General features: G+C 40.2%; 1 protein-coding gene across 2 annotated transcripts in view; it reads left to right on the plus strand.

Moving 5' to 3' along the window:
• Positions 1-14,213, plus strand: part of zmp:0000000755 (phosphofurin acidic cluster sorting protein 2) — a 56,067-nt gene that overhangs the window by 22,201 nt on the left and 19,653 nt on the right. For both annotated transcript variants that reach the window (XM_027010531.2, XM_027010532.2), the window contains exon 2: positions 12,415-12,502. In XM_027010531.2, coding sequence (XP_026866332.2) covers positions 12,415-12,502 — 88 coding nt within the window. The remainder of the gene's footprint in view (positions 1-12,414; positions 12,503-14,213) is intronic.

Below are 14,213 nucleotides of genomic sequence, written 5' to 3' on the forward strand. Positions count from 1 at the left end.
GAGTGTGGTAGCAGGGTCATACAGGGGCTAATGAAATGGAATTTTCCTTTTGTGTTTGGGTATATTTGGGTGTGTATTCCCCTCTGTATACTGGTCTACTCAGGAGTGGTAGTCAAGGAGTTGATCTTTCACTTGATCCCCTGTTGCCTCTCAAACTCTCCATTTCCATCTTCCTTTCTTCCCTCTTTCATTCTCTCACATTTTGCAGGAGAACTGCCTTGTATTTAAGCCTGTACCTTTTTGCCTCTAGCAGGTGGTTGAACTTGCTGTGCTGGAGTTGTGTGTGTGTGTGGGGGGGTCATTGCTAAGATTCTTTTCATCTCAGCCAATTAACCAGTCTTGGCTGTAGGGCCATAGAGTCTTACCAACTTTCCTGTTTTCACACATGCGCAGTGCCGTTAATCTTCGATCTTCACTACTCCAGCATTTGGCACGTCCAAGTCCTCCATTAAGCAGATGTCGACCCTACTATGGCCAAAACCCAGCAGGGACCATCAAAATCTGGACCGAGACCTGTTTTTAGATAAATGCATCGGGTCAGTAGCAGACAGCAGTGCTACTGGTAGTGGGTATTCACTCCACCCAAACAGCCACATAACACTCACCAGTCATTTTACCAGTATCCATTTTGTACCTAATCTCACCCTCTACTTTATTAGGAATGTCTACTATATACTGTGCATTTTATAGATGTACAAATATGAACACACAAAACACAAATAGACACCATTGCAGTCACCCTCTACCCGATTAATCAGTCAGTTTTTGCCTGCAGAACCAGTGCTGACTAGATGCTTGGGCTGCCAGACCGTTCTCATTCACAGCATGAGCACTGACAGTAGTGAGCATGGTTGCGCTATTCAAGCTGGTGCAAATTTATCAGGCAAAGCAGTGTCACTGGATGGTTTACAGGTGTTGCTGCAGTATGCCAACCAAAAACCTGGACCACTGTACACCTAAAAGCTGTTTCTAATAAAGTAGCTGGTAAGTGTGCATGAGCAGGCTTAGGTTCTCTTTATTTTGTTTTCTTGGATGGTCCATAAAACTCACAGCTGCGAATGTCATGACTGCGGTCACGGATAGAGCAAAGCAGTGCAATCAATGACCTCTTATCTTCCTCCACATGTTTATCTGGATGTGTCTCAGTAGAAGAAGGGATAGTATAGGAATAGGCAGTGTTTTTTCAGATGATTCATTACATTACATTCAGATGATTCAACTACACCAAACGTGCAGTAAAGCAACTACAATACATTTACATTTAGCAGGCGCTTTTATCCAAAGCGACTTAGTTATGACTGAGTACAACTTGAGTAATTGAGGGGCCTTGTTAAGGGTCTTGCTCAGGGGCACAACAGTGACAACTTGGTAGTGGTGGGGCTTGAACCAGCAACCTTTCGATTACAAGTCAAGTACCTTAAGTACTGGAGTTGATTGTTCGCTGATGATCTACCAGGTGAGAACTCCTGATGCATCATTTTTTGTGTCTGTTCTTCACTCATTGCATTGTTTTATTTTCTCTCTCTTCCTCTTTCTGTTGTAATTCTTGTCATTTTAATTTGTACCTACTCCGATCATTTGTTTGCAAGTCCAAACCAATGTGAAACACTCCTGCTGTTTTTGTGCTAATTCTGACCATGTACTGAGTGTGCATCTTTGTGCATTAACAGGCAGGTGGAACAAACAGCCATCTGAAGGGCTGAACTAAAGGAGGTGGGAGAGGCGGGGGGATGATGGAGGTTAAAAATTCACTGTGTGAAAGATGAAGAAAAGATGAAAAATGGATGGGGTTTAGATGGAGTGTGTTTGTATGGGTGAGAGAGAAACAGACTTTTTATAAGGCTGTGCAGAGGAGTGAGCTGAACCATTTTTTTACTGTTTGCGAGACTGAGGGAGGATGCCATGGATAATTCCATCACATAAAACATGGCATGAATTCCAATGTAGCTGTTCAGGCAAAGACCATGTTCAGCCTGCCGAATCTGATTTTTGGCATATTCAGACTGTATCCAAATTGATTTTTGATAGTCTGAAAAAAAATCGGATCCAAACTACATTTGGAGGTGGATTGCATCAGTCTGGGCGCTCAATCATATTTCAGGGTGTCCTTTGCACCATTTGCAACGTGACAATGTCAGATACAGAGAGATAGAAATGTAAAACAGCCTCCTCCCTTGCTGGGTTTGTCTGCTGCAATGTATAAGTTCTGAACCATGATTTAACAGAGGTATTGTTTGGAGAGTGAGATGGTGCACCTCCATCTCTCCTGTATCCACATTTGAAATCCACATCACCAGCATTGATGCATAGTTTCTGACACCTATGTCATTACCACAACAACCCATGGAGATAAGCTGGTGATGTCTGGACATATGAAAGCGGCCCAAATCAGAATTGAAAAATGACATTCATTGTCCATGTCCCATATGGAAAAAAAAAAATAACAATCTCGGATTGAAGCCACATATACCTACTATGTGAATGTAGCCTAGGTTTACTGACAGTCAGTTTAGCTATCATTAATTGAAGATACAGTGGTGTGAAAAAGTGTTTGGCCCCTTCCTGATATCTTTTTTTTTGCATGTGTCACACTTAAATGCCTTAGATCAAACAAGTTTAAATATTAGACAAAAATAAATACAGTTTTTAGATGAAGGTTTTTATTATTAAGGGGGGGGGGGGGGGAATCCAAACCTACATGGCCCTGTGTGAAAATGTGATGGCCCCCCACTGTTAAAAAGAAAATTAACTGTAGTTTATCAGATCTTTGAAAAGCGGAGTTCAATTTCTTGAGCCACATCCAGGCCTGATTTCTGCCACACCTGTTCTCAATCAAGAAATCACTTAAGTAGGACCTGCCTGACGACGTGAAGTAGACCAAAAATATCTTCAAAAGCTAGACATCATGCTGCGAGCCAAAGAATTTCAGGAACAAGTGAGATCCATCAGGAAAGGCTATAAAGCCATTTCTAAAGCTTTGGGACTCCAGCAAACCACAGTGAGAGCCATTATCCACAAATGACGAAAACATGGAACAGTGGTGAACCTTCCCAGGAGTGGCCAGCTAACCAAGATTACCCTAAGAGCACATCAACGACTCATTCAAGAGGTCACAAAAGACCCCACAACATCCAAAGAACTGCAGGCCTCACTTAAGGCAAGTGTTCATGACTACACCATAAAGAGACTGGGCAAAAATGGTCTGCATAGCAGAGCTCCAAGACAAAAACCACTGCTGAGCAAAAAACACAAAGGCTCGTCACAGTTTTGCCAGAAAACATCTTGATCCCCAAGACATTTGGAAAAATACTCTGTGGACTGACAAGACAAAAGTTGAACTTTTTGGAAGGTGTATGCCCTATTACATCTGGCATAAAAGTAACATCATACCAAAAGTAAAATATGGTGGTGGTAGTGTGATGGTCTGGGGCCGTTTTGCTGCTTCAGGAGCTGGAAGACTTGCTGCGGTAAATGGAACCATGAATTCTGCTGTCTACCAAAAAATCCTGAAGGAGAATGTCTGACCATCTGTTCGTGACCTCAAGCTGAAGCACACTTTGGTTCTGCAGCAGGACAATGATCCAAAACGCACCAGCAAGTCTACCTCTGAATGGCTTAAGAAAAACAAAATGAAGGCTTTGGAATGGCCTAGTCAAAGTCCTGACCTGAATCTGATTGAAATGCTGTGGCATGACCTTAGAAAGGCTCTCACTGTGGTTCGCTGGCGTCCTAAAGCTTTAGAAATGGCTTTATAACCTTTTCCAGACTGATGGATCTCAATTACTTTGTATCTCATTTGTTCCTGAATTTCTTTGGATCACAGCATGATGTCTACTTCACTTTGTCAGGCAGATCCTATTTAAGTGATTTCTTGATTGAGAACAGGTGTGGTAGTAATCAGGCCTGGGTGTGGCTAGAGAAATTGAACTCAGCTTTCCAAAGATGTGATGAACCACAGTTAATTTTCTTTTTAACGGGGGGGGGGGGGGGGGGGGCTGCTATCATTTTTTCACACAGGGCCATATAGGTTTGGATTTTTCCCCCCTCTGATTGAGATGCTGTGGCATGACATTAAAAATGTGGTTCATGCTTGAAAACCTTCCAATGTGGCGGAATTACAACAGTTCTGCAAAGATGAGTGGGCCAAAATTCCTCCACAGTGCTGGAAAAGACTCATTGCGAGTTATCGCAAACGCTTGATTGCAGTTGTTGCTGCTAAGCGTGGCTCAGCCAGTTATTAGGGTTAAGGGCAATCACTTTTTTTCACAGGGCCTTGTAGGTTTGGATTTTTTTTTCTCTTAATAATAAAAACCTTCATTTAAAAACTGCATTTTGTGTTTACTTGTGTTATCTTTGTCTAATATTTAAATTTGATGATCTGAAGCATTTAAGTGTGACAAAAAAAAAAAGATATCAGGAAAAAAGATATCAGCTTTATGCGAATGAAAAAGTGAGTTTCACTGGACTACAGCCAGTCAGCACCACATGAACCATTTTGCCATGGCACATCAAGCCACAAGCTGAAATCAGTGTTGAGATGAGAAGATGGTTATTATTGCTGCATTGGGTTTTACTGTACTTTTCAACACAATAATGTAAGAATACCGAGACCTATTAAAACAAAATTAATGAAGCGTGGAAAAATGTCCCTGAAGTTGGTCTTCCTGGACTGTTAAACTTGCTTGCGTTTTAGGGACACACCCCCAAAGCGGTCAGCAGGAAGCAAAACAGTTCCAGGATTCTGTTTGTTGTCTGCATTGTGGAAATCATAGTGATCTACATCTTCATGTTTCTCATAAGTAATATGAAGCAGGGGTTCCCCCTGACCCCAGTAATCCTTGACTGATTCCGGGACCTTTAAGTGAGTTCAGCACATACGAGCCTATGACATATTTAAATGTTCTGGTTAACTGCAGAGACAGATTTGCACTGTGGAGGAACATGGCAGGACACTGAAACAGCTTGGGGGCAAAATTTGCATCATGAACAATGTAAATGCTCACCTTGTAGAGCAGGTAGAGCAAGGTTTTAACATCAGGGTCAAAGGTTCAATCCTGGGGAGCACACATACTGTTATACAGGTAAATATGTAACATAATATGTAAAAGCGACTCAAATGCTGAAAGTCAATTAGTTTTACATTTAATCTGGTTTTAATTTTAAAGTTTAGAGTTGTCGCAATAAGTACAATATTGCAATACCATGCTGTTGACAAGTCAACCACAATGTTCACGTGTTACATTTTGTCATGAGGTGAGGCCCTTCTTGATTTACACTTCAATACATGTATAATGAATGTTAAATAGATTCATAATGAAAACAAAAGTATAGTTTTCATGACATTTCTCTGTTTGCTCCCAGTGCTACTGAGTGTCAGTCTCTTTATTCAACCAACTAATCTAGATTAATGTCCAAAATCTTTGCCAGAAAGGTCACTGTGAAATGGGAAAATGTATCAAATTTGGGGTCTCACCTAGCTAGCAGCGAACAAGCTGAACTGGCTGTGGCTGAACTGTTTTGGGCACAATTTACATTTGGCAAAGGCAAAGGCTAAGTACTGCTCAGCCCAAGAAATGGGGCTGTGTCGCACCATGGTCAGTATGTTCTCTCAGAGATGGTTGAAGGCAAGAGATCTGGCGAAAGCCCAATTGGATCTACAAATCCCCCCAGTATGGCCTTGTTCTGGTAAGGTATGGGAGTGAGCCTATTAGGTTTATCCTAGACAAGTTTATCAATGGCCAAATTTAATAGATTTCACAGTAAATAAATACTTGTAATTGAGGCTAAATTCGTCAGCATGGACCTGTCTTAACACTTAACGACAACACTGCAACCTGTGAATAATCTGTTGCTGGCTTGCTACAATGATTTAAAAGGGACATGTTATGAAAAATGAACTTTTTCAGTGCTTGTGTATATATTTGCATATATTCAGTGCTTATTATTTGTATATGTTGAAGGCCTAGTTATTTTTTGGCATCATTAGCATTATACCACACTAGTACAAGTATGTCCAACCACAGTATGAGAACTACTTTTGCATACTTTTTTCCCCACATACTCCAGGACTCCTATCATAATGTCAACGCTAATAGCTAAGCATGGGAACTGCACAGACCAGCACAAAACTACATCGGCCCCCAGTCACAAAGGACAGAATGGATAAAGTTTATTTTTGATGGCAACATCCCAGTTACTGTCAGCAAAATCCTGTATGTGTGTGCTAACCACTTTGTGTCTGACTGCTTTTCCAATCTGGTCAGTGTGATGCAGGACTGGCAACAAAAGTTTTCCTAAACGAGGACTCAATACACACTATGCGAGGCTAAACTGCAGATGAAGGAAAGTAAGTATAGAAAAATAACTGTGCTAGCTATGTTTTTCTGAGTTTGAGGTAATACTGTATATAACATGTAATTGTCTACAAAATTATTAGTTTTACTTGGGTTACTTGCTGTAGGACCCACAATAACATTAACATTATTAGTTTGTTAGTTGAATGTCTGTAAGATGGATAACTTAATCTTATCAGCAGGTGAGTAACGTAAGAGTCAAAGTTACAAAGTCACAGGTGTGTTCCAGGTAATCAGATGCTAGAATGTCTTGGAGCAAATCCCAGCTATCCAAAGAATTTTGCATGACCAGTGATGCCAGCACCTAATTTTGAGCTGGCAGGACATCACTGTCCTTTAGTCTGTGAACATGGCCTTGATACCTGCAGTTTACAGATCTGCTGTCTGTTGGAAGCTATTGGTACCATGTTATCAGACAAACCCTTCCTGAAACTCTTGACTGGAGATGTTCTGAAGCCATCAGAGGAGGACACCACCTTGACAACAAACATTAAGTGAAAGATATGCAGTGTTCTCAAGGAGATATACGAACCAGTTGCATTACAAAAACTTTTGGCAAAGGCTTGCTGGACCATGATATAGGTGGAATTATATTGATGACACAGAGGAGATGAATTATGTATTCAACAAAGAGACACTGGGAATGTAGAATAGAAGGAGCAGTTCCAGTGCGTGGTTGGGGACAAAGAGTACTCTGCTAAAGTGGTGCTCCATGAAGCAAAACAGATGACTCTTGGAGACCTGCTGAAGTCACAGACGTCCACCTCTGCATTTATGTCTAAGCGAGCTCAAGCAGATAGTCGCCTGCTCCCTACTATAGGAACCCATAGACCCATAGAGTTTTTAGTGCTGCCAGGAGCATTGTTACCCCATTCGGTCCTTTCTGAAACCACATAAGGTGAACATGCTGGTTTTCCTAGATGAGCAGCAAGGATTTGATGGCTCAGGTCTAAATTTTATAAAGGTTTTCTTTATGCTAAAGGAAATATTGCATTTTCATTTATTTTTTTTACCATATCTCACATAAAAGATTTAGAGAGGCGCAACACTGCAGTATGACTTTAGTGCCATTTTGTTTGGTTTGTTTTTTGCATATTACATTTTATGTAATATGCAAAAAACTTTTTCGGATATTACTTTCTTTTGCAGATTTGATTTTATCCTGATTTTAGTAGTATATAAATAAGTTTTCTTGTTAGGCTATTAATAGATATGTGATTGCTTCTTAAAAGACAGAGAGCACAATTTTAAGACAAATTAAATACTCGTTTATTGTTAAATGCTGAAAACAGAAGGGCACTGAGGTGTGCATGCCTTTTCTCCTTTATGAAAAAAATGTACATTGTGAAAGGAAAATAAATAAAGCAAATAGTTTAGTCTAAATCACCACTTGGGAAATTCTTTCACTGCCACAGTACTATTAAGGTGAGCTGGTTGTGTGACTTTTTTCTTTCGTCTACATCTTCTTCTTCATGTACTATCTAAAGAAAACAGCCCTGAGAATCGATCAAGTCAGACCATGTGCTTGGGAACGCAGCGTTGCCTGAACTGACCAGAGAACCCGACTCTAATCACCAAGCTAACGGACCGAAAGGCTCTAATGAGAAGTGCTTTCTTGCAAATGAGTCATTCAATAAAGTGTAGATTTTGCATGGAGTAGAGCTCCACCCTGCCCTCCAGCTGAGAGCATTGACTGCGGATCGCGTCAGGCCACAAAAAAAGTATTTGCATCTTCAGGAGGCATCACCCTCTGGTTGAGAGAAGGACGAGCGGTTTTGTTTTGGGTTTTTTTTTTGTTTTTTTTATGGTAGAGATGGCCAAGTGAGTGTGTGTGTGTGTGTTTTTTCTTTTCTTTTTTTTAATTCAGGCTACTTTCTGTTAATCTCTTTCATTCTTTCTTTAATCTATTTCTCACTCCTCTCTAAATAGCCCTTTATTCCTTACCATTTTAACTGTTTTGAGTTTTGTTTTGCTTTTTCTCACCCATGTGAATGAGACCTACGTAGTTTTTCCATTTACAGTTTCATCCATGGTTTAACTCCATGGTCAAATGTTTTTTATATATGCCATTTTATTTTGTTTAGTCTGGTTTTTTTTTTTTTTTTTTTTTTTTTGTTTTTTTTTTTTACTTTGTATACTGAGAGCACTTATGTTGGAGTGCAACCTCCCCACTGAGGATTTCTGAGATGGTACAAGTCCAACTGAGTGCACAGTAAATAACAAGGCATCAGTGCTGATAAGGGCTCCCAGCACAGTGCCCCTAAGGCCCATGGTGAGACACTGGACATTCCAGAGCACAACATGTTTTCATTGTCATAGGCCCACATAAAAAGTCTATGTTAAATTTAGAATTGACATGAATCTTTATGTACTTTGTTACTACAAATTATAATTATTAGCAATTGGAAATAAGATGAAATGCTTACTTATTCCCACTGGACAAGATGAATGTTAGCTGCATTTCTTCATCCTGAAGTTATTTTGGGTTCTTTTTACTTTGTTTCCAAGCTTTTTGTAATTTTGCCAAAAAAAAACTTTGCATTAAGGCTATTTTTTTATCTTCTTTTAGGGAGCTAATTTCCTGAATAGCTGAACTGACTGTAGTTAACTTTTCTACAGTAACTCATAGGCCTGTTCCCACTTGCTATTAAATTCTCGCCTCAAGTGATCCGATCATAAGTAGCGAGCCGTGACGCATATCTGTTTACACATGGTCTTTCCATGCATCTCAGATCTGTCTCAGCTGACCAATTGTGTTTAGTTTTCATACTTCAGATTTAATTTCTGCTTGTGGGTCAAATTACGCACCTCACATTTATGACAGAATTAAGAGTCCTTGTGCTTATGCATTGAGTGCCCTAACTGAAATCAGGCAACCACACTCAAATAGCCGATTGTATCCATTGCTTGCTTGTCTGTGCATCCCTGACAACCTTCCAATGTGGTTTGAGTGTTCATAATTCATCTCAGAGACTCATAGGATCCTATTTTCACTTTCATTTCATGTTGACCCATTTTGACATGCATCAGTGGTGTCTAGGGTTTTCCCACACCTATTTTATATCAGCCAGTCAAAAATGAGATTAGGCACACTGTCACTTCTGGGACTTTTCTGAAAGTTTTATGAAGCCTTTGTATTACACTTATTTACATTATTTTTCATTTTTATTCATTTATTGTGCACTTGTATGTTCATTTGTTTTCTTCTTTGTTTTGTACATTTTTGATGTACATCTATGTAAATTTGGAGGTCCCTGGAAATAACAGAAGGCCGTTGAATGCAGTTGGTGAAAGATCAGAGGTGCAGGAGCTGAGGCAGTTGTGCTGCTTATTTAGTCCATTCCACTCCCACAAGCCACCTCAGCCGTTTCATCCCTAATCGGGCTCCCTCCCTGCTACATCTGCCCTTGATTTCACAGCACTCTTCATCGAGGAGAATTCCTCACCAAGAAGGCCTGACATGTTTACTCCAGAGCTTCCTTTACTGTAACTGGAGCCTTCCCTTTGCAAACTTCAGACTGTGTACTGACCATGTACCAGCTTGTAATAAGCCTGTGAATCTATGATTTCTCACATGAAAAGTTTAGAGCTACTTTTTTAGTTGTTGTTTTTTTCTTTTTTGCACTTTAACAACATGGTGAATACAGTGTGACAGTTATATAATTTCACTATGGTTATGAGAACCTATTTCAAAAAACAAACACTGTGATATGTCATACAGCAGTGTTGGCTGAAGCATGAAGTCCAGTGGTCTGGAAGACTGCCTGGAATCTCACCTCAGTGGTACCGTGGCCCTGGCTGAGACCAGCTGCTTTTTCCTTCTGGTATTCTGTGTCATGTGCTAATTGCTTTCACACTCTCCCATCAGATTACATTTTGCATCTGTTGTGTCAATTTGGTCCCCCCCCCAGATAATTATAATTAAGTTTATATAATTGTGGTGTCTTTTTTTTTTTTTTTTGCATTAGGATGAATTTGCATTAAGAAGGATATTTACACAATCTGCAGTTTGAGTAGTTAACAGTAGTGTGAGTCATTGGTGTAGTGTAGAGTGTTTAGCAGCGTGGGTAAGTAGTAGTGCATATGATTAGTAATCAATTATATATCGGTGTAATGGCCTGCAGAGTTGCCATTTGAGAGTGGGTAGTCTGCAGTGAGTGGTTAGAAGTTTGAATAATATAATTGGTGTACAGTGTGAACTTTGCCACTAATGTGAAAGATAAATGGGTTGACATTTTCAGATGTTTTTAAAGGAGTAACTAACATTACATGGAGTTCCTCAGCATTGATAGATCTTAAGTTCCATTTAATTAATTTTGGTGGGAAAAATTGCCACAGATCTGTGTTGCTAAGTTGAGCACATTCTGGCTCTGAGCTGATGTTACTTTTCTTTGCACATTTACTCTGCTTTGGGGGTGCTGGAGGGGAGCATGGAAGCATGTTGGCTGGAGGATCATGGAAGCTGTGACCTGGAGCCCTTCAGCTTCCTACAAAAGAATGTGGCTTTGGGCAATGCAGTGGAACTGTATGTGAAGAAATGGAAAGCATGATGGGAAAGGGGTCAGGGAGAAAGAATGGACATTTTCTCTGGAAACAGTTTGCCACTGACATGACCTTTAGGAAGTGTGGGTGTGGGTGTGTGTGTTATATTTTATGTGTAGTTTGTGTGTACTCGGGACAGAAGAATATAACCAAGCGCTCTGTTGCTCTGTTTCAACAAGGAAATGCCTTGGAGTCAAATTTCACAGTGCTGCATGTTCCCTAACACTGCTGATGCATTGCTGCCAGCTGTTAGTGTGTTTCATTTGAAACTCTGCACAAGTCAACACAGTTTAGTTTATTGGGCTCGTCACCCTTATTTGTAATGCAAATGCAGCAAAGTGCTATGTGCAGCAGGTTAGGTTGTGGGCCACATCCACATCCAAATGGATCGTTCTCCGAGCCTCCAGAACGGCCGTCGGGGAAGAATGAGACAGGACCGCATGTCGGCCTTAGTGGGAGAGTTGTCCGTGCTGCGTTTAGTTTAACGCGTAACAGCTGCCAAGTGGATAGGTTCTCCTACTGCAGCAGGATGAGAGGCCTGAGAGAGGGCTGACCCACACTGCCTGTGTGAGCTCACACAGAGAGATTAGTGTGCTCGTTTCAGTGCCGTGGGGGGGGGGGTGACATTCCGTATGGAAAAAGGCCCATGTATTATATTGGCGCTCTCTCTGCCTATCCCATTCACATGCATCAAGATGTTAATTGGAGCAGTTAATTGGTGGTAACCATGACTTATTTTCTCTCCTGTTCTACCACTTGTGCTTGAATGATCCTGTTGCCTACATATTGAATGGCAGAGCTGCCAGTGTGTTCCAGTTTGGTGATGATTTGTGATCTTAAATGATTATTGTAGTCATAATTATTCACTCCGAACAGCTTTTAGTCCCTCTCAGTTGTAGAAACACCTGAGATTGAAGATTTACTGCTTCCAGAACCACATATCACATGCCAAAGCTATTTACTGCTGCACTAACAGTACATACTCCAAACATGACTGCTTCTAGCAAGTTTGAACATTTTCCTGAATTATTATGCCCCACATGAGGTGTAACCTATGTGGTAACCTCATGTAGTGGCATTACTGGCAGAAAATCTGAATGTCATACAGTTTTGACATTGTATTTAGTGTTTAGAACTTTGCCATACATGATTATCTTATTAATTTATAATTAATTACATGGTCTTCATGAATATTGACATTGTTTCCATATAAGAGAGTTTATAAATCATTGTATAGGTTCAAATTCTTTTCTCTTTGCATCAAGATTTCACAATTGGATGAGTTCACTCAGTGGCCTGCTATTGTGGAGTGTCAGGCTGTAATAGCAGTAAATCAGGCTGAAGCTGCTATTGATGCTGCTGTCAATCAGAGGCCTGTAATATGGCAGGCTGATGATATCAGGCTGATATCTGCCTGTTACTGTGCCAGATGTGTAACAGTACTAAGGACTGATCTCCCCTCCCCCTTACTCTTTCATATCCCCTCTCTCTATGTTCCTGTGTCTTCTGCTATGTGTAGGCTGTGCAGTCTCACTCTAAAGAGGCTGATCATCCTGAGGGAGCTGGACAAAGAGCTCAGCTCCGTTGTCATCGCTGTTAAAATTCAGGTAAGTGACTCCACGCTTATCGGCGATAAAGAAAGAGATACAGCCTGAGTTATTAACATCTTACAGTAACAGAGTGTGATGTGTTCCAGCACATGGTGATGACTTCACTAAGCTGAAGCAGAGAGCGTGATTAGTTTCAGTGTAAGCTCTTTCTCCCTCTCATTCTAAGTGCCCTGCTCTTTACTCATCTACATGGTGTGGTGCTATTAGATGAACTATTTCAGCCAGTCATAATATTTTACAAGATTCTATTACTTATGGAATTACGAACATTCCATATTAATATTGCTGCGAGTTCTGTGATTTCATAACAAAAATGAATTGTCATTTCTTAATGACATTTTACTATTTATGTACTAACATCACTATCATAACATGTACAGTTGTAACTCTTGAAGCTACAGTGGATTAGCCATGTTTTGTTCTGCTTGTGCAAACTCAGTAGTCAGACATCTTTCATAAAGACCATAGCAGACATAGCTATTAAGCCCCTTGCGTAAAATCCATTTCTGAGAAAGTAAGTCCTTTTATCACTTCTTTAGTAATCCCACAAAAGAAGCCTTTTTTATAACAAGCTTTTCTAAATATAGTCCCCACAATGCTCCAGTCACAGGGCATATGAACGAGACTGTCCCAGGCAGGACAGGAAACACCGCATCTAGGCAGGAAGTACTACAACTAGACAATGAATGCTAAAACACCACAATGGTAGAAGAGTTAGGCTGGCCAGAATACCATTTTGCTGGTACGCCCTGGTGTCTCCAAACAAGTATACAAATATGAATTCAGAAAAAATGCTAATAAACCAGTAACAATCTTTTATTGTTTAAGCATAATATTAGCATAATAATGTGTATTTAAAAAAGCTATAGTAAGAAGACAAATAATATTAATTATGACACCAGGTCACAGGCAAGTGAACGTAATAAAGCATAAATGCTAGACAGCCATTGAAACGCAAGCAAATAAACAGTTCGGGATTGCTAGGAAATGGTAAGACCTTGCAAAGATAAGACAAACCAGGAAATTCTTACATCACCTGTGGGTGAGAGTCTGTAATGGGGGAGGGATTAGCTAGCATTAGGTTTAAGCTTGGGGTGGGTTGAGTGGGAAGACCAGTGGAGCTGAGCATTTGTGATAATAAAGTTACTTCCCCATGGGAAAAAAAAGATTTTAATGTTTCAATACCGAACTGTAACAGGTTAATTTCTAGAGGAAAAGAATGGCCATGTAAGAAGGGGTCCAGAAGTGATTGTGTTTCAACAGGAGAACCAGAAAAGGCCATTGTGAGGATGACAAACAGAATCAGACACAGGCAAAACATCAGCTGTGTCAGGATTGCATTATATTATATACTGGATTATATATTGTTAAGAAGAAAGAATTCTCAGGAGAGCCAAACAAAATCAGACAACCTGGTAGGAGATGGGGAAACACCAATGAACAGATCATGATCACTATGTTACCTTCACTGATAATGTGATTGCTCTCAGCAGAAGCAGAATGAATTCTGAAAGGTACGGCATCTTAAAAGTAGCACCAAAGCAAAACATCCGATGTCACTTCACCTTGCAACAGGACTTGCCCTAAAAATGACTACTTAAACAATTATTTATGAGCTAGTATTTTTTAGATTTTGTATGGTTTTTTTAGGCCAAAAATGGAAGATTTGTGAGTTGTCAGATCAGTCCCCCAACATGAGCATGTATTT

The sequence above is a fragment of the Electrophorus electricus genome, chromosome 11, assembly GCF_013358815.1.
Source record: "Electrophorus electricus isolate fEleEle1 chromosome 11, fEleEle1.pri, whole genome shotgun sequence".
NCBI lineage: Eukaryota > Metazoa > Chordata > Actinopteri > Gymnotiformes > Gymnotidae > Electrophorus > Electrophorus electricus.